Source organism: Astatotilapia calliptera, chromosome 15 (genome assembly GCF_900246225.1).
Source record: "Astatotilapia calliptera chromosome 15, fAstCal1.2, whole genome shotgun sequence".
Classification (NCBI taxonomy): Eukaryota; Metazoa; Chordata; class Actinopteri; order Cichliformes; family Cichlidae; genus Astatotilapia; species Astatotilapia calliptera.
This window is the reverse complement of record NC_039316.1, coordinates 5,449,814-5,475,802: the sequence shown is the minus strand read 5'-3', so window position 1 is coordinate 5,475,802 and position 25,989 is coordinate 5,449,814. Positions and strand designations below refer to the sequence as shown.

Genomic DNA, 25,989 nt, shown 5'->3' with positions numbered 1-25,989 from the left:
AACTCAAGGTTGGTCTGTCAAACTCTCATTGAAGAGAGAAGCTGATTTCAGATCATATTTTTTTCACATTTTTACAATTTATTAAAAGCTGCAGCTCTTTTAAACCCACAATCCTATTATATACAATTTAGAAATAGAAAAAACAACAACTGTTGCTAAAATTGAAATTAAAGTGACTTAAATAATAAAAAGAAAAGAAAACTCATCCGCTCCTTGTCTGTGCTTAAGGTTCATGACTTCAGCCTTTGCAGTTAAAAGTTGCAGTTAAGTTTAAAGACATCACTATTATTCTAACCTCCAACCAGACTGTGGCAGTGGGATTGCATTATGGATCATGTAGGTATTATGTTTTCACATTATTTGATGAAGAATTCTTTTATGGAAATGTTTTACTGGAAACTCTGCTTCTTTTATATGTAAATCAGTATTGTGAATGTATCTGTAAAGAAAACATCCTCAAGTTTTCTTCTTTCTTCCTAGAATGATCTTAAGAACATCTAAAATTGGATACACTGAGAAATATTCAGCTCCATTCTGACATATTGCACTTTGAAGATGTGATTACTTTTAAAAATACTTCTACTAAAATGACTTTTGGGGGGGTGGGTTGTGGGGCTTGTCTATACAAAGCTTCTAAAGCTCTATTTTATTTTTATTTATTTTATATATATATATATATATATATATATATATATATATATATATATATATATATATATATATATATATATATATATATATATTTATTTATTTATTTATTTTATTTTATTTTTTTTTTAAATCAAGGATTAATTGTTTAGCACCAATGATGAGACAGTTTTCTACAGGTTTTATACACAGTGTCCCTGATCTTTGAGTCCCTTTAAAGGTGTCTTCAGCTCTTTGCCTCTCACATACCCTCTGCTCTGTCTCTCTGTATCTTCAGACCTCTTTACAAAGACTTGGATCTCCATGGATCCAGTGGCAGATCTGGGCGTATTTAGGAGGTGTGATCCTCACTGCAACATTAAAGTCCCTCTGCTCACCCCCCTCCACCTTCACCCAATGATGGCCTGAAAACACTCCAATCACCCTCCTCTTCCACTTCCCCTTGCTGCCTGTGTGTCCCGCTTCCTGCCTGAGTCGGATGTAAACACCCGCCCCTGTAGCACCGGTCTGCGCGTCGCAGTGCTGATACATCAGATCATCAGACTCCTTTGCCACTGAGCAGAAGCGATAAACCACCCTCTCATCTCCGATACCGTCAGGCAGGTTTTTGTCAGCATCATAGCCTGAGAAGTGGATCCTTGTGAGGGGTGCAGTCGAGGGTGCTACTCCGAGCTCCATGTGCTTTTGCTTTACTGGTCGTTTCAGCTCCAGAAGGGCGTAGTCATAGTCGGGAGAAAGAGAATTAGTAGAGTTCTGGGTGTGGATCCATCCTTTAGGGATTTTTGTTTGCTTAACTCGAGTCCAGCGAAACACTGGTTCCTGTGTGGCCCCAGTACTGCGGCGGACACGATTGAGGCCTTTTCGTCTCCCTCTTCTCTCAGACTTTTTGTCTCCACCATCAGCTGTTCCCTCCTCAGCCCTTTTTCTCCCTCTACGTCTTCTACCTTCAACTCCCTTTCTCCCTCTCTCCCCAACTAAACTATTCATCTCCCCACCTCCATCCATTAGCTTCTCCTCTCTTTCCTTCTCACCTTTCTCAGCCCCTCCTTTCCTTCCTTGTCTTCTCCTCCCTCCTCTTCTCCTCCCCCCACTTCCTCTTGTAGTTTTCAGCTGTAACAAACCTACTCTAACCTTCCTGGCACCCTCCAGGTAGTCCCTGCCATCATGGATGCAGTGTGCTGCTGTTAGCACATGTTTTGAAGATATCAGGACTCCAGAACAGCCCGTAGAGATGCGGACTGCAGCAGAGAACGGGTAGTTGGTGATGAAATGGGAGTCTGAGATCACAAAACGACCATCTGCTCCATAAACCTGCCGTTTCCTGCGGGGAAGACCTGTTGAATGTGCCGGTGGTCTTGTAGACATCTTGTTGATTCCCTGCAAACTCATGTCTGTATGTGTGCGAGTGCCATTTTCATACAGCGTCTCATATCCCAGATTTCTCTCTTGCTCAGTTTGGTCTACAGGTGGTAGGGTGCTTTGACATTCTATTCCACAGAGCATCTTTGCCGCTCTTCTTTCTAATTCTTCTTTTTCCTCTTCCTTCCCTGTGAACAAAGGTGTTCTTAAAAGTGCTGTGCGTGTGGCCACCAGCTCAGGAAGGCTCTGTCTGGTCCACCTGTGCACCTCGTTGCTCTCACTGTTGCCAAAAACACCAGAAGCTGAAAGTGCAGCTACACAGAGCAGCACACACTTCAAATGAGTCAGGGCCATCCCGCTGAAAATACAGTAAAAAAAAAAAAAATTTGAGAGTTGGAGAGAAATACCAAAAGATTTTTACACTGAGGCTAGGAGTTAAACGACCAGCAGATGGCGCACAAGCTTTACGTATGAATTGAAAATAGCTCGGCAGCTAAATGTTTAAGATTTCACTTTAAATTAAAATGACATGTTAGTTATTTCCGTTAACTTTGAAAAGTATTTCTAATCTAATCACGAAATATAATCATTACCTTTCCTATAAAACCGAAAACATATTTTTTGGATCCAAACTAATGTATTTATTGCAAAGTTAAGCAGGTCAATAACAAACAACGTGAAAGCTATGAAAATAAATCGGCATAACCCGTAAATTTAAAAATATATACATTTTACAGATATTCTTAGGAAGGACATATTAATGTAAATAAGCTAATGTGACCTTTTCGTTGTTAGCGGCATGAAAAATATAAAACATTCCTACCTGCAGATAAAATAAATAAGCACTCCCATTTAGCGTTGTCCTTACTGTGGATTTAAAAAAACTCTCTCTATCCGAAATACTTCCCGCAGACTGCTTCCATCATTTGCTGAGCTCAAAGGAAAAAAAAGAGGGGGATCGCAATGAGAGGCAGCGTGCAGGGTCCTCATAGGCATCCACATCCCACTCCGATGTATAAAAAAAAAAGTCAGCACCAGGCATGCAGAGGGATGAACCAGCCCAGCAGCACGAAGGCTTTTGTGTTTTTAGCAAGTGATGACATCATGTTTGAGGTCAAAGTTGCAGTCGTGTGGACACAGATTCCGGTTTATGTTGCTATTTCGTTCTTTTAGAACTGTATTTAAACATAAACATTTATTGCTCTTACATATAAATCAGCCTCGAGAAACTTTGAGTGTAGGTTTGTGTGTGTGTGTGTGTGTGTGTGTGTGTGTGTGTGTGTGTGTATTAAATGTATTTCAAACGACCTATCAAAGTGTTTCTAGACATGAGTCCAGTGCAGCTCTTACCTGTAGTTTAACCCCTGCTGTTTATGTCAACAAAGACTCTGCTACAGGCAATTACTCGTTATTCCTATCCTATTAGTTGCTGCTGCAGAGATTTTATTCTTGTGTTATTGTGTTATTCTCATGTTTTGTCAACCTTTGTTGACCTCTATGAAGTCAAAATAGCCTGACCAGTTCCGAGGAAAGTGGAAAACATCCAGTTCTATGACGTAAACGCTGAAAATTAGTTCTCAGTCTTTATACATGTGAAATCTATACTTCCTTGGTGTTGTTCCATCTGTTGTGACAATGTGATACTAAGGGATTAATCCTCATTTGCATTAGCATCACAGTTTCTTTGTTATTAGTTCCCCTTTGATTCCTCAAAAGGTGAACACCTTCAACATTTATCATTATTAGTGCGTGCCACTCACACCAAGTTTCCAGCATGGCACAAGTCAACTCCACCACGGTTACTTCTAACATCTCTTCCTCTCCTGGAGATTCACCTCATCCTTCTTTGGACTCCAGGAGTCTTGTTCCTGCAGTGGTGCTGTCCATCTGCTTTCTGCTGGGATTCCCTGGAAACATTGCTGTCATCGTTCTTAAGCCAAACTGGGAGAACATGTCCAGTCTGAGCCAGAGTTTGATGCTGAATCTGGCTGTGTCAGACCTGCTCTGCTTTGTTACCATTCCACTGTGGATTTACTATTTTCTCTATGGCTGGACCTTCAGCCTGGTAGCCTGCAAGCTCGTAACGTACATTGGGTACTGCAGCATTTATGCCGGTCTGCTGACTGTGACTGTGCTCAGTGTTCAGCGCTACCTTCAGGTGGTTCACCTACAGAGGAGTTTAAATCTAGTGAAAGCAAGGTTGCTGCTGGCTCCTCTCTGGCTGGCTTCGATGACCCTGTCCATCCCTGCTTTAGTGGTTCGATGGCTGGACAAAGATCAGCACTGGACACGTTGCAAACCTCACTACTCCTCCAAGGGTCAGAGGGTAGCTGTGGTGTTGGCAGGACTCGTGGTAGGAGTTGTGTCATTTTCTGTCATGGCTTTTTCATACATCAGTCTCTACAGAAAGCTGAATCGAGCAGCCTTTTTCAACAATCCACAGACCACCAGACTGATTACCAGCATCATAGTGACTGTATTTGTCCTGTGGGTGCCATATCGTGCCATGAATGTGGTGGAGATTGCAGCTGTTTCCCTCGATAACAAATCCTTGTTAAAGTTTAGCGAGGACACCTGGAACGCTTTTGCCTCTGTAACATTTGTAAACAGTGCCGTAAATCCACTCCTTTATGCCTTTACTTCTAATCGTTTGTTCAGTCTTTGCCAAAAAATGCTGAACATTTAGTGGAGAAGTTCAGATTTCCCCAAAATCTGTCTAAGTCAACAGATGTCACTGAAGAAGCAGCACCTCAATGTTGAACATCTTTGGAGAATAATTTTTGCCCTGCTGATACTGGAAATTATATTTTGAGTCAAAATATCTCCTCTCTCCTTCTGATACGCACAGGGTCCTCTTTATTTGTCACAGGCAACTGTTGGTGATTGGTGGTTTAATGATGAATTTCAAGGTTAAGCAACATCTCCCCTCAAATCAATCGTGCGCTGATTACATCTGGTCCTCAGCCAGAGCTTAAAAACACATGATTGTTGAAAAGGAATGAGGCAAACATTCAGTAGAATCAAAGTACCTATCAAATTACATATAATTACAAAGAATTTCATCTGAAATTATAATGTAATCTCCATTAATCTGAGACAGCTGGGAAATTGAAGTAATCATATCAATGACAGTGACACCAGCTGATATCAACCATTCACTGGCTTGATGACAATCAAAGCAGTTTCTACATGTTTTTAATTTTCTCATGTTGAGTTTGGGTGTTTTTGTGGACTTTATATCCATCAGCCAGTCAGAAGAAACAACAATTAATGAAAAGATTGAATAAATGTTTTCACTGGAGCTCCTTCATCAACAGGAACAGCCTTCTGTCTGTGATGTTACCAACAGAAAGGACAGAGAGAGTGCTGCTCTAATACAGCAAGCAGATGTGTGTAAACTCAATTATCCTTCCATTAACTCATCATTTCACTTTTATTTTGTTAATACATTTGTTTTTATTCATCGGCATTTTAAAATAGTATAAAAATAGGCACATTGTACCATGCCATTAAAAGCATATAAAGGGAATTTTAAAATTCAAAATGGTGAATGGTTTTACCAAAAGTGTAGTTATCACAGGAAGAGGAAGTACCTGTATGTTCTTCCTATTAAGAGTGGGAACACAATGAAAAATGATTTCTCCATAGCTTTAAATGTTCTGTAATAGTTTAAATGTTTATTAGAGAAAGTTTTGTGAATTCTGAATGTTTATATTTATCTAAGTTCATGAGGATTTGATGAGAACACTGAAAGCACCTTCATTTCTGTACTGTAAATGCAAAGCTAGCAGCTGGCTAGCTAGAGACCAACCCAGGTTCAGGTTACCTAACTCAACAATAAGGTAACATATTTCTCAAATACTATATAGTATCATTATGGGTACAGAAAAGTACTTAAATGATCTCCTATAATTCTCAATTGTATTTAATACTGATGTGATATATTTATAAATTAGCTCTAGTTTGTTCCAAAACCATTGCATAGTTTTAGTTCCACAGTTTATCATATTATACAAGAGTGTTACGCACACATATACTGTTACAAGGTAACTGTGTGTGTGTGTGTGTGTGTGTGTGTGTGTGTGTGTGTGTGTGTGTGTGTGTGTGTGTGTGTGTGTGTGTGTGTGTGTGTGTGTGTGTCCGCTTCATAGTAGTATATATAACCCACAGTTCAGCAAAGATGACTTCCAGAGAAATTGATTTGTATTTTTAAAGGGTTCACTTTGTTACTTCCACAGCATCTGTGATTATATTTGTGGAAATTCTCAATAAAACTCTGCATTGTTCTTCCACTGAAATGTTTCAGGATATTTGCACTGATATGTTTGATTAGCCAAGTCACCCTTTTTATGCTCTCAGGCTTTATGGACAGCTGTCTTGTTCAACCTGTAACTTCAGTACAAAACTCTGTCTAGACACTACTGGTAAATCCATCCCACCCAAAGAGTCAGGACTACTGCAGGAGAGAATGTGGTTGGTGATTCAGTATTTCCCCCAGCTGTTCCTTTGGGCCCAGGCGAGGTTTTCTCCTGCCTCTTGTAAGGAACAGAAGAAACTCTTTCCCATCCAAGTTTGACTTGTCTGGTCTCTGTGCACCCCTGCCAAGATGCTCATTAAAGATTTTCACAATGTGTAACACACACTTTTGGTAATCAAAAGGGGGTTTTCTGGACTGGCAAAGCAGGAAAACATACAAAGCTGAATCATTTTTAAACTTGGATGCAAAGTCTTGAATACAAAACAAAATGACAAAAGTTGATAACTAAACATATCTTGGCAAGAAGTCTGAGAACAGAAAAAACCAAACGATGTATAAAAAATAATAATATAACATTTATTTTAGTCAAAATAAATGTTTCAAGTCCTTTAACTCCTCACTGATCAATAATGCAAAGTTATAAAAAGTCAGCATCATCCGTCAGCTCTCCTAAAGAAAATACTGAAAAGAAATTAGGGAGGACCAAACAAACTTACTATTAAAAACCATTACAAGCTATTAAAAAAAATAAAGAAAACATCAAATTTAAATGTTATTACATGTTTGCTATTTTATTTCATCTAACTGGGACAGTTGCCGGGGGCCAGGTTCAGCTTATTGGTGTGGGCATCCACAGCAATCCCAGTTTCTTATGTGAGTCAATTTTCTCATTGGGAAAATTTAATTCTCGCCCTTGACACATCTAAAGAGTCGCAGAAAAAGGCTTAAAGTGATGTAGTGACTACAGACTGCACAATATCAATGAAACTCAGTGATTTGTAACAACGAGAGGCAGAACAATTGTCAGCGATGCAAAGTGGGATCAGCTTTGATTGCTGAAGTGACTGCCCATAGGAGTGAATGATACCACTGATTGACAAGTTGTTTAACACATCACAGGTTTACCTTCATGATCAGAGCTTGAACATCCAATAGCAATTTAACCTTTAACTACAAAGCGATGAGAGCGACTCACTTCATATATGGACAAAGCTTTGAAGGGGACATTACAATGATTCAAATGGGGCTAAAGTGATCCTCGAGTTAAAGAGAATCATAAAGGACTATAAAGTGTGAAGACTGGTTCCTTCTTAGATCTCTCCATGCTACCATTTAACCCTTAAGTGCAAAACTAAGCCAGCTAGCTCCTGACTGTAGCAAGATCTTTCTAAAATAATATTTCTATTTTTAAACCGGATGATTAAATTAGTAGAAATAAGGAAACAAGCCATTGACACAAGGTCACAGTTCTCCATATGAAATTATCAAAATGTATTCAGTAAGTGGAGTCCAGTCTATGGGGAGCTAGAGATAACAGCATTTTATTGCCCTGGGACAATTGATGACTCACTGTTGCCTGCTCAGTGCTATCTTCTCACGCATCTCAGATTTGCTTTTCTTTCCCCCACATCCCTCAATTACTAATCTCTCCTCTGCTGTCCAGCCCTTTATTTAACTCTTCTTTCTTTTTGTCTTCAATTCCTCCGTCCCTGAACACCGTCTCTAGAGTCAACAAAACAAAAACAGCAGCCCCCTCTCCCAGTAAGAAACTTGCTACAGCTGCCAGGAGAAGAGGTGAGGATAGAAACATGACTGAGGAAAAAGCAAAGAAGAGAAGAGGAGATGGTTTACCTTGGCTCACTCTGTGTCTCATAATAGAGCTTTTCTGTTTTCTGTCCAGCTGTAATTCTTAGTTTTAGTGGGAGACTGCAGTTAAATGGAAATCCCCCCCCACACACACAGCACCAATCTAAGAGATTTCAGGTTCAGTGTGACCTCTTGAGAAACATGAATCTGATAAAGTTTGTCTGAGATCTCCAGCTGTAAGCACAAATCAACAAAGTAAGGTAAATAGAGCGGCAGTAAACTGTTTGGATCTTGACAAAAAGGGTTTGGTTAGGAGAATAGGTTCGTGGGATGAAGCAGACAGAAGAAATGTCTTGCAATGAGTGTCAGGGTGTGTTTGTCTGTTTGGTTAATCCTTCATGTGCATACATGTCACCGGGTGAGTTAGACAGACATTCCAATTGGTTTGTTTAATAGGTATGAAACTGCTTGCACTGACAGCTATAATTATGCCATAACATGCCTACCAAATATGACCTTAAAATTTTTTGAGATAAATTCATATCATGTTTTCATATTTACCTTTTTTATTGTGGCTCAAACAATCTGACGGCGTCTTAGCTTTTTCTCAGCAGTGCAGAGCTTGAACTTCAATATTTTGTATGACCACCTTTAGCCTTCAACACAGTCTGAACTCTGGCAAATTCTAATGGTGCTTTTGTGCACTCATAATTCCATCACCTTTGACAAGATCCCCAACACCACCGGCTCAAATGAAGCCCCAAACCATGAAAGAGCCTCCACTGTCTGCAGCCATCTTTTACAGATGGCTGCAGACATTCACTGTTGTTCCAGTCTGTTGACCACTGCCTTATATTCTGATGACAATTTGAAATAAAAATGTCAGATTTAATTTATTAGTCGATGAGACCTGTGGCCATGTGGTCAAAGGTCATGACTTTCAGACCGAGTTCATCGACTGTATCTAGTTTTTAGGCCTGCCACTTTTCTTCAGTCCTCCACTTGTTCAGTTTCCTCAAACATTTTAAGGATGCACTACACACCAGAGATATACCAAGTGTTTTCCTAATAGCTCTGTGAGAATCACATTTTTGGTGAAGAAAAAAATAAAATTTTATGCCTGTAAAAATGTGTTATGTTTGGCATTTTTTGTCAGTTCAAATAAACAAGTCAGAACAAATTATTTGTTGTTGCTGTTAGCAAAAAGTACAGAAGGGTATCATTTCAAATCTTTAGAGTTGTCTGTTATGCGTAGGCACAAAACTGGTTCATCCTTTGCGTTAGGGGCAGGGATAGCTCAGTAAGTAGGGTGTTCACCCCATGAACTACCTACTAAGTTGGGGGTTCAAATCCACAGAACGGCTACCCTGAGGTACCCCTAAGCAAGGTACCGTCTCTACACACTGCTCCCCGGTGCTGGATTGGTGGCTGCCCACTGCTTCACTGAGTGAATGGGTTAAATGCAGAAGACTAATTTCCTACAGGATTCAGAATCAGAATCAGAAAGGGTTTTATTGCCAAATGTTGAGCAGGTTTACATTAGGAAATTGCTGCGGTGCTTAGTGCAAACATACTGTCATATAACGCTTAAATAGACATGAAAATAAAAATAAGAGTAAGAATTAAAAGTGCTTTAAAAGATTAATAAAGTATACATTATTTAGGCGCTTTTTAATAGTGAATAATTCATAGCTCAGTGTTAAAAGGCTCAAAAAAAGCCCATGAAAAAAAATATCATTCCTCTGCAAATGTTAAGGTTCAAGAACTGGACTTAAAATGATTAAAACAGCAGCCAATGTCCAACTCCTGCTTTTAAAAGTTAAAAGCAGGAGTTGGCAGTTTAATGGCCTTGTGTTTCACACTGTATTCTGTCTGTAAATATCAGCACATGTCACTGCTGGTGAAGAAGAATCTCCATGCAGATATACAGATGCATGCATTTGCGTATTCTGTATATTAAATGTATTATTTAAGCCAACCAAAGCTGTTGTTGTTGCATCATCTCCTATCACCATTACTTCGTTCACTTACTGATAGTATCAGCTCATACTGTACTGTGTGAAAGTCTTGCGCCTGCCCTCATTTCTTCATGACTTTCTTGTAATCTTGAAAGTGCTCTTGAGCAATAGTTCTCCAGGCTTTCTTGATGTCTTTAAACTGCAAAGATCAAGTATGATAAATACTTGCCAAAGAGGCTAAGCTGGAAGTCACCCTTCACAGCTCCAAGTCTTTGCAGACAAACCTGATACTGAGAAGTGCAAGTTTAGCGCGTAAGAAAAAACTACATGATTAACTATATTTTTCCCCTTCATCAAGTATGCACCGCATGGAAATAACAGAGCAGAGCACTGTAACAATTCTTTCCAGAAATGTTTTGTTTTCATTAAAATGAGGCCTGGCATACTTTAAAAATCAATTCCCAATCTTCAGTGTGACTGTTTGAATCACGCTTATTTCACAGAAGTAAACAAACCTCCTGTAACTCAGAACGTTGGTGCAATGGACAGCTTAGCTCACATGTTTTTGTCTGCAATCTGCAGTCTCAGAGGAGAACGTGCCGAGGGAAGGGCTGTTCTGGACAAATAGGTGTATATTTTCTTGGCTCCACAAAGTTTAATGAGGGCTTAAAGGGAGGAGGGACAGTCTTTTCAAGCAGACACTAAATCCTTTTTTAACAAAAGGTTATGGAAGTTAACTGTTACGTGTCATGTTATGTATTAAGAAAAGGATCTGCATCTAAATTAATAATGTTCATTTTTATTTGATCCTATCTGACTCTATCCATCTCACCTTATCCCCACCATCCTCCTTTGTCACACCAACTCATTGCATGCCCTCCTGCAACAACTGCACCCCATTACACAGCTACAACCTCTTCATCAAATTTGCAGATGACACAACTGTAGTAGGTCACATCAGCAACAATGACGAGACCTACTACAGGAGTGAAGTGAGCCATCTGGCCAAGCCGTGCAGAGACAGCAACCTTTCCCTGAACGTGGAGCCGAATAAAGAGATCATTGTAGACTGTGAAAATCACTCGAACACAAAACACCAGGCGTTGGGGTCGGGAAACACCCATGCCTTCAAAGACTTCAAAGACAATGCTGAAGCTATCCAGGGACCAATGACACTTAGCCAAACGCAACATACTGAAAATCATGTAAATAAATTTGCTCGGTTGAAAATCACCCAGTGTTAGTGTTGTGATATTTTGATACCGTGGTAGCATTTACAGGATATTGTTTTATAGTGATATTCACAGGCTGGTACCTCAAGGTTGAAAACACCACAGAGATTACTTCCTTACTCCCATCCTCCCTTCTTTATCTCTTAGAAAAGGGTTTGTTAAAGGCCAGGTGGTTTGTTTCAGAATTCACTAATGAAAGAACTCTGTATTCTATGTCTAGGAGTGTATTTCGCTGGGATAATCATAAATTGTAGCTGAACTGATAAACTATACAAAGGATACTTCTTTGCTCAGAGGGCAGGAAGACGCTTCCTTATTTGATCTGTACCGGTTTGAACTGAGAATCTGCTGACACACGAACCTTTTTCCTCTATATAAACTGTTGTCTGATGAATAAACCTTTGAGTTGATTTTGGGAAAGCAACCTGAAGCAGTCTGTGTTTCCTTGTTCTCCCAAGCTACTCCTGGCGCTGTAACTAACACGCTGAACGGCATACCTGAGTGTTACTTTGAATAATTTTGAATCTTATAGGGTAAAGACAGAACTCTGCTTATAGGTGCCCACGCCTCGGAGGAAAACCCGATCCACGGATGACCCGGGACGGAGATTTCTTTCAGTTAGCGTTCTACGGTTAATGTCAAGCTCTCTAAGTTTGTGCAGCTTCCCCGCTTGAAAGGGATTGATGCATCTACCACAGGTGTTTAACTGGGTTTTACTCAATGACCAGGCAGATCTTTTGTTTTCCTTTTCTTTAATCTTCTTTTCGGCCACAGTCAGCCATAGGTGAAAAACCTTTAAATACAAACCAAAAAACCAAAATACAAATTATGTTTGGTATCACACATCTGCAAATATTGTAAACAATCCCAAACACATTTTCTTTTTTAAACACATCAATGCAGTGCGCAAGCTTTGTAGTACAATATTTACTTGAGTATTTTTAAATGCTCAAATTATGTAATTCGCTAGCAATTGTACATACACCTTGAGAAATACTGCTTTCTATTAAAGTGCTAAATTAAATAATCAATCTGCATTAGAACTTGAGCAATAACAATAGTATTTATAACCAGCTTCTCTTAACCATATGCAAGCATTAACAGTCTTCCATATGCAGACCAACAATAAACAATGGTGCCGCTCGTAAACAGGCGACCAACTCACGGCACAGTGCTAATGCTACGTAAGCTAGCGGCAGCCGCGATTCTTTAGCAACTCGCTTCAAAGTCTTTTACCATAGTCAGCAACCATTCCCTTACCGGCTGCCTCCCTGGCTTTGTAGATACTTCAGTTCCACACAATATTCATGTTGGCAACAACTTATTGAAAGAATTATGCTGGGCTTTTCCCGAAAGTGGCAACTTCCTGTTGCTCCCCAGTTCGCCTTCTTTTTCCTTCCCGACAGAAACCCAGACACAAGATTAGTTCCGCCCTCCAGTCTGTCACGTTTACTTTTTTTCCTCAGGGCTCTCCACCTCCTACTCGGTTTGACTTGACACCTCCCACTCGATCTTCCCTTGGAACACAGGAGATCGCCAAGTTCACAAGCAAACCGCAGTTTAACTCATCCCATTTAAGCATGACACTGACGACTTGGTCCCATTTTGCTCCTCCACAGGTAACAGAACAACTAGACGTCTGACGTCTCTATGAAGGATGGTAGCTTGAGCCACTGGAGTCGCTCCTCTTGAACTAGAGCTTAAGTCCTCCTCTGGGACTAGCTCCTCTTGTGACTACATCCGCAATGTTCTGAGGGCCAGGAACCCACCACCAATCTTGAATCCTTGTGCTGCTCTGTATTTCTCCAATCCTATTTGCAAAAAAGGTCTGGTACCCATAGCTCTCCCGCTGTATTGCCCCAATGACGGTTTGGCTATCGACAAAGTGATACCACCTCTCAACCTGAATCCGGCTTTGCGCCTCAAAGTATTTCTTTAGGCGTGAGCCAAACACTGCCCCACACAGCTCTGCTTTGACAACATCCCCTTTGTGGTCCAATGGAGTTAACTTAGCTTTGGACTCCACCAACCTGATGATTGTGCCCTGATCTGAATTCCACCTTAAGTACAACACTGCCCCATAGGCTTGCTCACTTCCATCGGAGAAAGTAATTGCCCAGGGTTCTTCGGTGAAGCACGGGGGAGTTAGCGCCCTTGCAAATGTGACTTTGCTGAGCTGGGCATACTCCTCAAAAAGCCTAATGGCGTCCTCCCTCAGGGCATCTGAGAGCGCCATATCCCAAGTGTCCTTGACCAAGCAGCTTTCTACTTTTGTCTCTTGGAATGCCCTGCGAACTAAGATTGCTCCTTTCTGCTTTGCAGGAGTGACCAAACCGACTGGATCATACAACCCTGACACTTGACTGAGAAGCTCTCTTCGTGTCAGTGGGTTTGGCGTGTGGGTCTTAATCTGCTCCTGGGCAAGGTCTTGGCCAACTCGCATCTTTTTCTTCCTCTTGGAGAAGTTGATTGCTACCATGACATGAAGCTTGTCTTCTTCCACTATGTAACCCAGACCAAGAGCTTTGTTTTCTTCGTCACGCATTTGGTTTGGTAGGACAATGGTTTTCATTCTTGTTTTCTCACCCTCGTCATTGCGCTTCCTCCTCCCACTTTGACCAGACAAGACCCAAGGTTTCAGCTCAAATCCTCCAGCCTTTAGGATCCGCCCAATGTTCTCCGTAATGGCTTCTAGTTGGTTCATGTCATTGTGAGAGGTAAGGATGTCGTCGACATAGCTGTCTTGCTGGAGTACACGACGTTCCTCCTTGAGGTGGGAAAAGGTAGAAAGGCCGGCAGTTTCACGCATTGCCAGCTGTGCAATGCATCCTGCCGGTTTATCTCCAATGTTCACCCTTGTGATGGCATATTCCTCTAGCTCGTCATCCTCAGAGTCCCGCCAGAGGAACCTATGCAGGTGCATCTCTTTGTCTTCCAACCAAACTGAATTGTACATCTTTTTTATGTCACCAAGGGCTCCGTACACTCCGCCCCTGAATCTGAGGAGAACTGCTCGAATCTGGTTGAGGACATCTGGACCCTTTATTAGCAGGTCGTTCAAGCTCACACCTCTAAACCTCTGGCTGCTATTCCACACAAGCCTCACTGGAGTTGTAACAGAGTGGGGATTCGGAGCAATGAGGTGGCTCACGTACCACACTGGCCCATCCCAGTTACTGATCATGTCCTTGGACAACTTGACTGCGGCTCCACGCTCCACCATGTCATGCACCTGAGCGGCATAAGCAGCTTTCCATTCAGGCTCCTTGGCCAATTGTTTCTCTGTCCGGAGGAATGTGCTCTCAACTCCTTTTTTGTTATCTGGTAAGGATACTGGATCTTCAGCCCAAGGGTATCTGGTATGCCAGTGTGGCTCGTCGCTGTGGCCATCACCCGTGACATAGGTGAGTCCTTCTCTTATTATTTCAAGCTCTCTCTCCTCGGCCAGTGTCATTTCTTTCCCACCTGGCTGGCAATTTCCGCAACGACAACCCCCACACTTTGGCTCACATGCAGCACCAATACTATCCCACTTCCACCACTCTAAGAATCCTCGACTGGTGGTTGAGGTACTTGACCTCTGAAGCTTAGCAGGAACATGCTTCCTTCTTGAAGACTGGTCCGAGGCCTCGCCAATGAGCTCCTCATACTTGACAGCTGCTGCTCTCATTGACCTGGCAAAGTGTGTCTCGGACATGTGGGCAGAGACAGTAAGCTCCTCAAAGAGTTCAGGGTGCGTTCCCCCAACTGTCTTTCCAAGTGGCCCATCCCATAACACAAGGTCACCGATGACTCTGCTCCTCTGAGGCGCTAGCCGACCTTCTTTATGACTTATAAGCAGATGAATGTCTTTCGGTCTTACAAGATCGTTGAGTGGTATATCCGGAAAGAACCTTTGTAGCTGACTCGGTGTGACATGTTTGTGGACTTCTGCTATGCTGTCGAGTCCATAGCAGACCAGTTGGTGTGACCTAAGGGTGCCTCTAGGCGTTCTGACTCGGATCTTTAAAAGATACCGCCTTGTTCTCACGTGCGTTTTCATTGCCCCTACTCCATGAACAACCAGAGTGATTTCTTCACTTCTTAGGTTAAGACTGCTTGCAGCCCTGTGGGTTATATAGTTGGTGTCAGAAGCCAGGTCAATTAATGTCCCAATCTTTTGCCCAGCATTAGCTGTGACCTCAAGGAGCATCATGATTACTGGCAGCTCTCGAAGCCCACCTTCAAATAGGAGGCTTGGCTGCTCCTTGGTGGTGCTGCATGTCCTAGATGCAGTGTTTGAAAACGCATCCCTGCATTCTCTTGCCAGTTCAGGTGACAGTTTTCTGAGGAACTCCTCCTGATCCTCTGTACATTTCCTGCTGACCTTTCCTCCCTCTGGATCAGATCTATTTTGCTTCCCTGCTGCACTTCCCTTCCTCACCTCAGCATTAGGGCATAGGTAGTAATGGTGCTCCGCAGCGTGTGCTTCTTTGCAGCCTGGGTTTTTGCACAGATAAGTGGGTTTGCAGTATGACCCTTTGTCATGAACGTCGAGACAACTCCAGCATGCGCCTAGTTTCTTAATTGCGGCCTTCTTTTCTGCAAGCTTTAATGTCTTAAATTGCCTGCAGAAGTAGAGTTTCTTTTTATGCTTTCCATCACCGCAGACCACACACCCTTCATCACTACCTGATTTGGTGAATTTGGTTCTGGAATGTTTCAGCTCCACTCTTTCTCGCTTACTTGGCTCTTCCTCTCTCAGATGATCAAGCTGTTCATATATGGTTTCTTGCTCTTTGAGGAATTCCAGAAGACTATCAAATCGTTTTTCTGGGGTGACCGTGTTTCTACTGTCAGCAACATAAATAAGCCACTCCTTTTTGAGTGTTTCCGGAAGTTTACTTTCGATTGACTTTGTCACCAGTGGGTTTTTTATGGCCCCCGTGTCACCAAGGTCAACCAGGTCTTGAAGTGCCTTCTCCACAGCTTGAATTAATTCCACTATTTTTCTTGGCTGGTGGCTCTTGACAGCTGGCATTCTCTGTAACTCCTCCACTATTTCAATAGCAATTGATGTTTGATTGCCGAACCGATTCTCCAAAACACGAAAGATGTCGTCTGCAGTGTTGTAAGTGGTGAGTCGAAGTTCTCTCGTTATTTTCTCATCCACACTATCAAGTAGATGAAACTTTTTGATCTCTTTCGAACCAGATGGCTCCGCCTGCCCCTGAAGAACCTCCCATTCCTTCTTCCATCTGTGGAAGTCTCGTTTATTTCCAAGAAACTTAGGAAGTGCTGTTGGTTTCAGCTTGATGATTGGCATGGGGCAGCTGGAGGTAACTGGCAATGATGACAGGTGATCAGCATCCTCCTTTATTCTCATCTCCAGAAAGTCAGCTTTTCTGGAAACCAGCCTGGGGACGCAGAGTTCCAGCTTCTGTATATTGCTTTGAAGATCTCTCCGAATACCTGATGGGATCCAATGCTTCCACTTGCTATACCTCTCCTTTGCCACTCCCACCAGTTCTTTCAGGTGGCCAAGAACGAAATCATACACTTCATAATTACCGTCAGGCGTAATGGCAGCAACATGTTCACACTCAGCCTCTGCTGCCTGTAGTGCTGTGGACAATTCTGCACTTCCAAAGTTGGCCCAGAGAGCCTCTCTGACTAGGGTTTTTATTTCCTTCAGTTTTAACTCACATTCACTTGCAGTCTTTGCTAAGTCGGCTCTCTGCTGTTCTGTCAGCACAGCTGCTTCACTTGTGTCAGGCTTTGCCTCTAGCTCTGTAATGAAACCGGCCTCTAGATCATCATTGGCCTCCATGACTTTCTCTGCTTCCATCGTCAGTCTATTGAAACTGTGTTTGAGTTCTTCTTCAGTCATATCCTCATGCGTCCTCGTAATGCTATTAACCAGACGAGAGAATGATCTCTTGGCTGTTGCCCTCACTCCTTTGAGTTGTTCAACTGACTTTCCAGAAGCTTGGTCTGCCATTTTTGTGTGCCCAGGCTTGAACTGGGGTTTATTTACTAATGGGAATGGCACATGCAACTTGAGGGATTCTCCGAATTTCCTCTTTGCACTAATTATTCCCTTATCCCAGGACTCCAGGTCATTTTTCCCAGATTTGATTTCCCGGTTTTTCACTGTCAAGCTCTCTAAGTTTGTGCAGCTTCCCCGCTTGAAAGGGATTGATGCATCTACCACAGGTGTTTAACTGGGTTTCACTCAATGACCAGGCAGATCTTTTGTTTTCCTTTTCTTTAATCTTCTTTTCGGCCACAGTCAGCCATAGGTGAAAAACCTTTAAATACAAACCAAAAAACCAAAATACAAATTATGTTTGGTATCACACATCTGCAAATATTGTAAACAATCCCAAACACATTTTCTTTTTTAAACACATCAATGCAGTGCGCAAGCTTTGTAGTACAATATTTACTTGAGTATTTTTAAATGCTCAAATTATGTAATTCGCTAGCAATTGTACATACACCTTGAGAAATACTGCTTTCTATTAAAGTGCTAAATTAAATAATCAATCTGCATTAGAACTTGAGCAATAACAATAGTATTTATAACCAGCTTCTCTTAACCATATGCAAGCATTAACAGTCTTCCATATGCAGACCAACAATAAACAATGGTGCCGCTCGTAAACAGGCGACCAACTCACGGCACAGTGCTAATGCTACGTAAGCTAGCGGCAGCCGCGATTCTTTAGCAACTCGCTTCAAAGTCTTTTACCATAGTCAGCAACCATTCCCTTACCGGCTGCCTCCCTGGCTTTGTAGATACTTCAGTTCCACACAATATTCATGTTGGCAACAACTTATTGAAAGAATTATGCTGGGCTTTTCCCGAAAGTGGCAACTTCCTGTTGCTCCCCAGTTCGCCTTCTTTTTCCTTCCCGACAGAAACCCAGACACAAGATTAGTTCCGCCCTCCAGTCTGTCACGTTTACTTTTTTTCCTCAGGGCTCTCCACCTCCTACTCGGTTTGACTTGACAGTTAATGTATAAATTAATGCAATTTATCAAGTTTAAAATGACAGAAAAGTACTGTTATTATTTGGATTTTATTTGGGGATTTTATGTTAAAAATCCTTTATCTTTAATCCACATTTACTATAATAAAATAATATATCACACACAAAAAACAGGCAGAATACTTTTGTAAAATCAATAACTTGGTTGATAATTACAACAAACTATTGTTAAATTATGATTACGTCAGTATACACAGAGTCTTTAGATGTAATTTTATATAGAAATCTTGTATTTTAATCGATATTTACTTACTTATTTACTGTTAAAAAGATATTCTGGCATAAAGAAAAGTAACACTAAAAATATTATCTTTATTTATTTAATAATATCAGCACTTCTGCAATGCATTACTACAACTTCAGTTTGTTATAACTATCCTTCAAAAAAGTTTTTTTTTAATTAAAAAGGGAAAAAAAATACAATCTACTGCTGTTACAAGACCACTTCATAACTTCATATACATTTTCACATACTCAAAACTACACTGTGGTTGAATGGCAAGAGAGACATTATAATTTACTTTTGTCAATGGGATATTTTTCAGTTTAGTTTGTTTTTAATTCTACATCACAGTTCATTCTAAGTAAACATGCAAGAATTGTCTCTCTGAATTAACGTAAGGAACTTAACCGACATAATCACCTGCAGAAATGTTAAGATCAGTTACTTTGTTTTGTCCGTGTACAAAAATGTCAAAAATTTACAAAGGTTGAATTGTCTTTATTGCACAAACTCTGCCTCTCCTTTATCGTTATTTGAATTGAAAGCGACCTGAAATCCAAATAATTGTGACAACATGTGGTGATGTTTGAATCAGGAAACATCTGCGAAGCCTTTATGTCATGTCTCACTGCTATAATAAGCAAAGATCTCATAAACAGGCTGACATGTGCAGTTTCTGTCATCGTGTTAGCGCTCCAACAGGAGGAGGAGGATTTTGTTGTTCTGTTATTCTAAGTGTGTGTGTGTGTGTGTGTGTGTGTGTGTGTGTGTGTGTGTGTGTGTGTGTGTGTGTGTGTGTAAGCAACCATGTGTTGTGGGCCTTGAACTGGTTGTTTGTTTTGTACATGCTTTACATGTTTTCTCCATTCCAGCACAAATGTGTGGTGCATACTTAGCATTTATTCTGTCTTCCACAGTAAGGGTCACTTGTTTTTTTCTTTGCTCTTTTTCTTTATTCTGTCACTCAGCAATGTGCATTAGAAATCTGAGCACCATGTGTTTACCAATGGGACACAAAAGAAATTAAAACTAAAAAGCTGCGAAGTGATGCATGGCAAGATAGTGAGTACTTGCTGCAAACCAGGTTTGAGGATGACTTCTTTATGCTTGCATGAAATGCTCTCTTAGGCTTTTTGGCCTCTTGCTCTGTTAAGCTAAACAGTACCCATGTACTCCCCTTTGTCTCAGAGTTTCAAATTGCTCATGTTTCACTAAAAAATCTTCATGCTCTCCTTAGGCCTCTGTGGGTTCTCTTTGAGTACTCAGCCTTCTTCCCACAGTCCAAAGACATGCATTTCTAAAATGACTGCATGTATAAATGCAAAGGTGTGAATGATTGTCTGTCCCTTGGTGTTAGTCCTGCGACAGACCCCACCTCGCTCCCTCTGAATGCTGGGATAGAATCCACTTAGATCCTGAATTAGACACATGGGGAAAAAATGGCTGGATGGATGGTCACCAAGACATAAAACCTGTATCCATAGCATTGCTAGTGAAAGTTTGATTAAAAAAAACAAAATGCCTTACAAATTTAACCCCTTAAAGCCTGAAATAATTGCTAGAAAGCTTTTGAAAAATAAGAATCTTTGAAAATGGAGAGTTTATTAAACCACCAATAAACATCACCATATTGACAAATTTGTTCCCATATATGACTTTTATTTCAGTTAATTTGCTACATCGGGCATTTTTTTAATCGCTTAAAATACATTTTGCAATTTGTTTCTGCTGCTGATGAAATTGAAGTCTCAAAAACTCACAAAAGAAAAATTGGTGAAAATCATTTAATCATAAGATCACTTTCCCAAAAACGCTGTTTACGTAGCAGAAAACCTCCAGTGCCAACACATTGAGCCATTTACATGGACACAATACAGCCAAACAGAAACACTTGTCCAGATGTATTTATGGATTTTCTTTTTCCTGGAGGCACTTCCTTATGGTTTGTACTTTGTAACTTTGTAATTTGTTAATCTTAATGCGCACTTGCTAAAGGCCAATCTACACAAACCGATGCCCATGAAGAAGTTAGTTTCTGAGCCTGGTGTGCAGACTGACCTTCGGTCCTGCAGAGCACCACTGGGATAGATTGGAACGCTCTGTTTGAGCCAGGCCCTCTCACCTAAATTCAGCAGGCAACCTCACTGATTTTCTTGCTCATTTTTGATCAAACGACTACTTTAAAACTCACATGTGGGTGTAATATTCAGTGTTTGCATGCTTTTGGACACATATCTCTCTCTCTATTCTGTGGAAATAATGACTCTGCAAGTGTTTCCTAACAGCTGAAAAAGCTGATTAATTAAGCCTTTGTCACTAATTGCAACTCCTGACATCTTGGAAAAAAGAATCAGTGTATTATATTGATAGCAGATGCAATAATTGTATTCCATAAGAAACAAAATGTTGATTTGGAAAAATGGTGGTTAAAGTTTACTTAGTTCTATAGGTATTGCTCTTTGATTTTTACTGTGCAGAAGGCACGCTTTGTTAAACTGCATTTGCCTTCAGGGCGTGGTGCTAAATAACAGGTTGTAAGTAAGATAATGAAGATTTAGCACCTTGAAAAGTAATGCTACCTCATATCATTTATGCTATCAGTGTAAAGTGAGGACAATTATTCTCCACTGTAATCTCACTGCAGACAACACCCTCTGACTGATGGAGCTTTAGGACCAGGAAGTGGAGCGAATGACCTTTCCATCTTGCTTCTGTTTCAGCTGCAACAAAAAAGAGAGACTAACTAATCTGAACGTCTGTGGAAACAGTGCAGTTCATTTAAAGGTTTAAACCATGCCACATGTCTCTTTTATAACTTTATTAACAAGGCACTCCACTCGGGGAGGAATTGGCAAACCTATTGGTGACTATGAGTTGTGTTTACCAGCATGCAGCCAGTGCGTGTGGAATCCATGGTGGTGATTGAACTGAGACAGGAGGTTGACTGCTGGTAGGTTTGCTTTTAATGGGGCTAGATTCTATCAATCTGACTTTAACTCAGTGTGTCTGGCATTTCCCCCAGTCCTGGGGCTTAGCATTGCTGTCAGACAATGCTATAAGCTTTCAGATCTTTCCACTTCTTAAAAAAAAAAAAAAAAAGCCAGATTCACTGTTTCGGGTTGAGGCAGAAAACTTCACTCAGCCATGTGAGACAGTGGGAGGCGGCTTGGCGAAGCCGAGACTTCACACCAAATAGATAATGACACACAGTTAAATCATCCACCTCCCAGCTGTATGTTTATCTCTTCGGTCTTTATCATTTTTGTGTCTGTCTGGATCCATCTGTATGGAAAATATAGTTATTGTATCCAAGTAGCCAACACACAAACAACTGGCTCTAAACCCAGAGATTTTCACTCATCACTTGATTTTTATTCGCAATTTCTCTGTCCTTACACGACCTCTGTATGTCCTGTGCTCAGTTGCTTCAGTGTATGATTCTCTCAGTAATACTCTCACCTACAAACCCCTGCAGCTCGAGGAGGATGATATCGTACTTGTGTAACTATATATAAGTAATATGTAACCTTTGTGTGTGTTCTTACCTTTTAGATTTTAATTGAATTTGCATTTTTGTGCTTTTTTGTTTTGTTTGGGGGGGTTGGTTGTATATATTGTACTATTCTTAGTTAGCGTATTGTCTGTCTTGTCTTAATGTTGGTTTAAAATGGAGCACTGTAACAAAAAATAATTTCCCCCAGGGATCAATAAAGTATTCTGATTCTGATTCTGATTCTGATTTTTGCTTTTTGGAAGCAAAACATCACACGTTTTATATTTCATATTATGTCTTCTGGTTCCAATCCTAAACTTTCAACAGCCAAAACACACACACACACAAAACATAATAATAATAATTCCTGCTTTTAAAATGTAGAGTTTAACTGCTTTCTTTCGTGTGGACTGAAAACTGTATTATTTTTAATAAACTGGACAGAGAAACGAGAGTGAATTCATTGCTGTAGGTGGGAAAAAATCAAGCCAATGAATAATAATGCGTATTTCTGCATTCATTGACATCCATACTTAAACTGTAGATATCGCAAGCTTTTTAGTAAGAACAATATTAAAGTGAAATAATGTGCAGCTGCTGATTCTAATCTAACTTTTTATCTACTAGCCTTTGACACATTCCCATGATTGAGTTTCACAAAAACAGCAGCAGCCAGCTGGCAGGAAAGTTTGAGTGATTTAATTGTGCAATGCTGGTGTATTTCAGAGTGACCTGTCTTTCCTTAAGTGAATGCACTTTATGTCACTTTAATAATTTTGTATCTGTACAAAGCTGGGATGAGCTAATTATCTAATTCTCAGCACAGGATCCTTAAAATAGAAGTGGATTGGTGTTATATCAGCTGCTGGTGAAGGTATGGGTCCAACTCGGCTCAGTGTGCACACGCCAGCATCATTAGCTGATTACTTTTGATTAAAGACACATTTCTTATCACTCTGCTCTAAACAGGGAAGGTTCTGATTATAAACACACTGCAACAATTACAGGGAGTGCAGAATTATTAGGCAAATGAGTATTTTGTCCACATCATCCTCTTCATGCATGTTGTCTTACTCCAAGCTGTATAGGCTCGAAAGCCTACTACCAATTAAGCATATTAGGTGATGTGCATCTCTGTAATGAGAAGGGGTGTGGTCTAATGACATCAACACCCTATATCAGGTGTGCATAATTATTAGGCAACGTCCTTTCCTTTGGCAAAATGGGACAAAAGAAGGACTTGACAGGCTCAGAAAAGTCAAAAATAGTGAGATATCTTGCAGAGGGATGCAGCAGTCTCAAAATTGCAAAGCTTCTGAGCGTGATCATCGAACAATCAAGCGTTTCATTCAAAATAGTCAACAGGGTCGCAAGAAGCGTGTGGAAAAACCAAGGCGCAAAATAACTGCCCATGAACTGAGAAAAGTCAAGCGTGCAGCTGCCAAGATGCCACTTGCCACCAGTTTGGCCATATTTCAGAGCTGCAACATCACTGGAGTGCCCAAAAGCACAAGGTGTGCAATACTCAGAGACATGGCCAAGGTAAGAAAGGCTGAAAGACGACCACCACTGAACAAGACACACAAGCTGAAACGTCAAGACTGGGCCAAGAAATATCTCAAGACTGGTTTTTCTAAGGTTTTATGGACTGATGAAATGAGAGTGAGTCTTGATGGGCCAGATGGATGGGCCCGTGGCTGGATTGGTAAAGGGCAGAGAGCTCCAGTCCGACTCAGACGCCAGCAAGGTGGAGGTGGAGTACTGGTTTGGGCTGGTATCATAAAGATGAGCTTGTGGGGCCTTTTCGGGTTGAGGATGGAGTCAAGCTCAACTCCCAGTCCTACTGCCAGTTTCTGGAAGACACCTTCTTCAAGCAGTGGTACAGGAAGAAGTCTGCATCCTTCAAGAAAAACATGATTTTCATGCAGGACAATGCTCCATCACACGCGTCCAAGTACTCCACAGCGTGGCTGGCAAGAAAGGGTATAAAAGAAGAAAAACTAATGACATGGCCTCCTTGTTCACCTGATCTGAACCCCATTGAGAACCTGTGGTCCATCATCAAATGTGAGATTTACAAGGAGGGAAAACAGTACACCTCTCTGAACAGTGTCTGGGAGGCTGTGGTTGCTGCTGCACGCAATGTTGATGGTGAACAGATCAAAACACTGACAGAATCCATGGATGGCAGGCTTTTGAGTGTCCTTGCAAAGAAAGGTGGCTATATTGGTCGCTGATTTGTTTTTGTTTTGTTTTTGAATGTCAGAAATGTATATTTGTGAATGTGGAGATGTTATATTGGTTTCACTGGTAAAAATAAATAATTGAAATGGGTATATATTTGTTTTTTGTTAAGTTGCATAATAATTATGCACAGTAATAGTCACCTGCACACACAGATATCCCCCTAAAATAGCTAAAACTAAAAACTACTTCCAAAAACATTCAGCTTTGATATTAATGAGTTTTTTGGGTTCATTGAGAACATGGTTGTTGTTCAATAATAAAATTATTCCTCAAAAATACAACTTGCCTAATAATTCTGCACTCCCTGTATTGACGGAACAGCAAAGAGTACTTGTTATCTGAGTGCAGGAATGCACGTTCTCAACAGCAAAGAAAGAAATAGCTGAAAGACTTGATTATGAAGTGCAAATGATTGGTGAAATGTTAAAGTTTGGAAATGTTTTGACTGCGTTAGAAATAACAATGATACTATCAGATGAACATGCAGCTGCTTTAAGATTAAGACATGAACCACTGACATCTTTTATCACTATTTAGTGTCTGATTTTCAGAAAACAACAACTTTATTAATGGCACTGGCGGTTTGTCAATACTGGATAGTAGTGTGAAGGTTGTTGCTGAATTTATTAATTGATAGATTAAGACAAATTGCACAAAACTTCTATTTGTGATCAACACTGGTTTTCTTTTTGACCTCCGTTCTCTTTAGGCTATCCTGTTGGTAAAAGAATATCCTTGTTTTACTTCTAGCATGGCTGCAAATTCTTAGATTGCTGTCCAAAAATGCACATGGATCCGTGTGGCCTCAGCCAGCTGAGCCTGTGTGCCATGTGCAGCCCCAGCCCAATGAGTCTGAGTATTCAGAGCCTTCAGTAAGCCACACCCCGAGGATTCCAAGTGTAAAGACCCTCCAATGAGAGTGGGTCCTGTACAGCAACAATGTGAGTGTCCAGAGCCTTTGGTGAGTTCTGTGCAAACTCAGATGGAACCTGAGCCAGAAGGTCCCATATTTCCTGTGTCAGAGGGTCCTGCGTGTACCTTGCAATATCCGAGGCTCAAGAGTCCAAGTACCTAAACCCTTCAGTGGGAGTGGCTCCTGCACAGTCCTACCTTGAATGTCCAAAGCCTTCAGTGCGCTCTGCACAGTCCCAGCCCAAGAATTCCAAGTGTATGGACCCTAAAAGGGGAGTGGGTTCTCCACAGTCCCTGCCTGGGTGTCTAGAGCCTTCAGTGACTTCCCTGCTGCTGCAGCCTGACACTGATTTGGAAGGTTTCAAGCAGTCCAAAGCAGCCAGAGTCAGTCAAGGTCTGTCCCTAGCAGCCATAATATAAGACAGAAAGTCACATGTTGCCTTGATCAGGGGGTCCCGTGTTGCTTGAACCTGTTCCCCAAGTAGAATAGAATAGAATAGCCTTTATTGTCATTGTACAGAGTACAACGAAATTGGAGTGCCACTCCCTTGGTGCAAGTTTCAATAATAAATATAAATGTAAAATATAAAAAGTACAAAAAAAACAATCGTAAGTACTCAAACAATAGTATGTACAATATATACAGGATAGCAGCATTAATATAATGACAGTATGAATAGCAGCATAATATAATGACAGTGACGGTATGGAATAGGTTCAATTGTTTTTGTGCTTATTTACTACGGTGATAGCTCTGGGAAAGAAGCTATCCCTGAATCTGTTTGTCCTGGTTTTATGTGACCTGTACCGTCGGCCTGA

The 25,989-nt window shown here is 41.0% G+C and overlaps 3 protein-coding genes across 4 annotated transcripts; 1 reads left to right on the top strand and 2 right to left on the bottom strand.

Annotated features, from left to right (window-relative positions):
• Window positions 1-775: 775 nt before the first annotated feature.
• Window positions 776-3,082, bottom strand: LOC113006474 (serine protease 23-like). Its single transcript, XM_026142468.1, has 2 exons — window positions 2,831-3,082; window positions 776-2,365 (listed from the first exon to the last, which is right to left on the bottom strand). The coding sequence occupies exons 1-2, from the start codon at window positions 2,857-2,859 to the stop codon at window positions 922-924; spliced, it is 1,473 nt and encodes a 490-aa protein (XP_025998253.1). The 5' UTR covers window positions 2,860-3,082; the 3' UTR covers window positions 776-921.
• A 699-nt stretch (window positions 3,083-3,781) lies between these two features.
• Window positions 3,782-4,693, top strand: LOC113006476 (leukotriene B4 receptor 1-like). Its single transcript, XM_026142469.1, has one exon. It carries the CDS (start codon window positions 3,782-3,784, stop codon window positions 4,691-4,693), a length of 912 nt encoding a protein of 303 aa, XP_025998254.1.
• Window positions 4,694-11,985: 7,292 nt separating this feature from the next.
• On the bottom strand, window positions 11,986-18,250 carry LOC113007069 (uncharacterized). 2 transcript variants are annotated; one of them, XM_026143431.1, is made up of 2 exons: window positions 18,019-18,250; window positions 11,986-17,551 (listed from the first exon to the last, which is right to left on the bottom strand). In XM_026143431.1, the coding sequence occupies exon 2, from the start codon at window positions 17,239-17,241 to the stop codon at window positions 12,955-12,957; it is 4,287 nt and encodes a 1,428-aa protein (XP_025999216.1). In that variant the 5' UTR covers window positions 17,242-17,551; window positions 18,019-18,250; the 3' UTR covers window positions 11,986-12,954. The 2 variants fall into 2 exon arrangements, 1 of the variants encoding a protein (XP_025999216.1); XR_003269844.1 differs by having other exon boundaries at window positions 12,002-12,054; window positions 12,522-18,250.
• Between the last annotated feature and the right edge of the window lie 7,739 nt (window positions 18,251-25,989).

What these genes read in the sequence shown, in the direction of transcription:
- LOC113006474 (XM_026142468.1), bottom strand. Translation starts at nt 2,859, where the DNA reads ATGGGAGTGCTTATTTATTTTATCTGCAG. An exon ending in CTTATTTATTTTATCTGCAG is followed by an intron (nt 2,366 to 2,830) that starts GTAGGAATGTTT and finishes CTGTATTTTCAG; the next exon opens with CGGGATGGCCCTGACTCATT.
- LOC113006476 (XM_026142469.1), top strand. Translation starts at nt 3,782, where the DNA reads ATGGCACAAGTCAACTCCACCACGGTTACTTCTAACATCTCTTCCTCT.
- LOC113007069 (XM_026143431.1), bottom strand. Translation starts at nt 17,241, where the DNA reads ATGGCAGACCAAGCTTCTGGAAAGTCAGTTGAACAACTCAAAGGAGTG.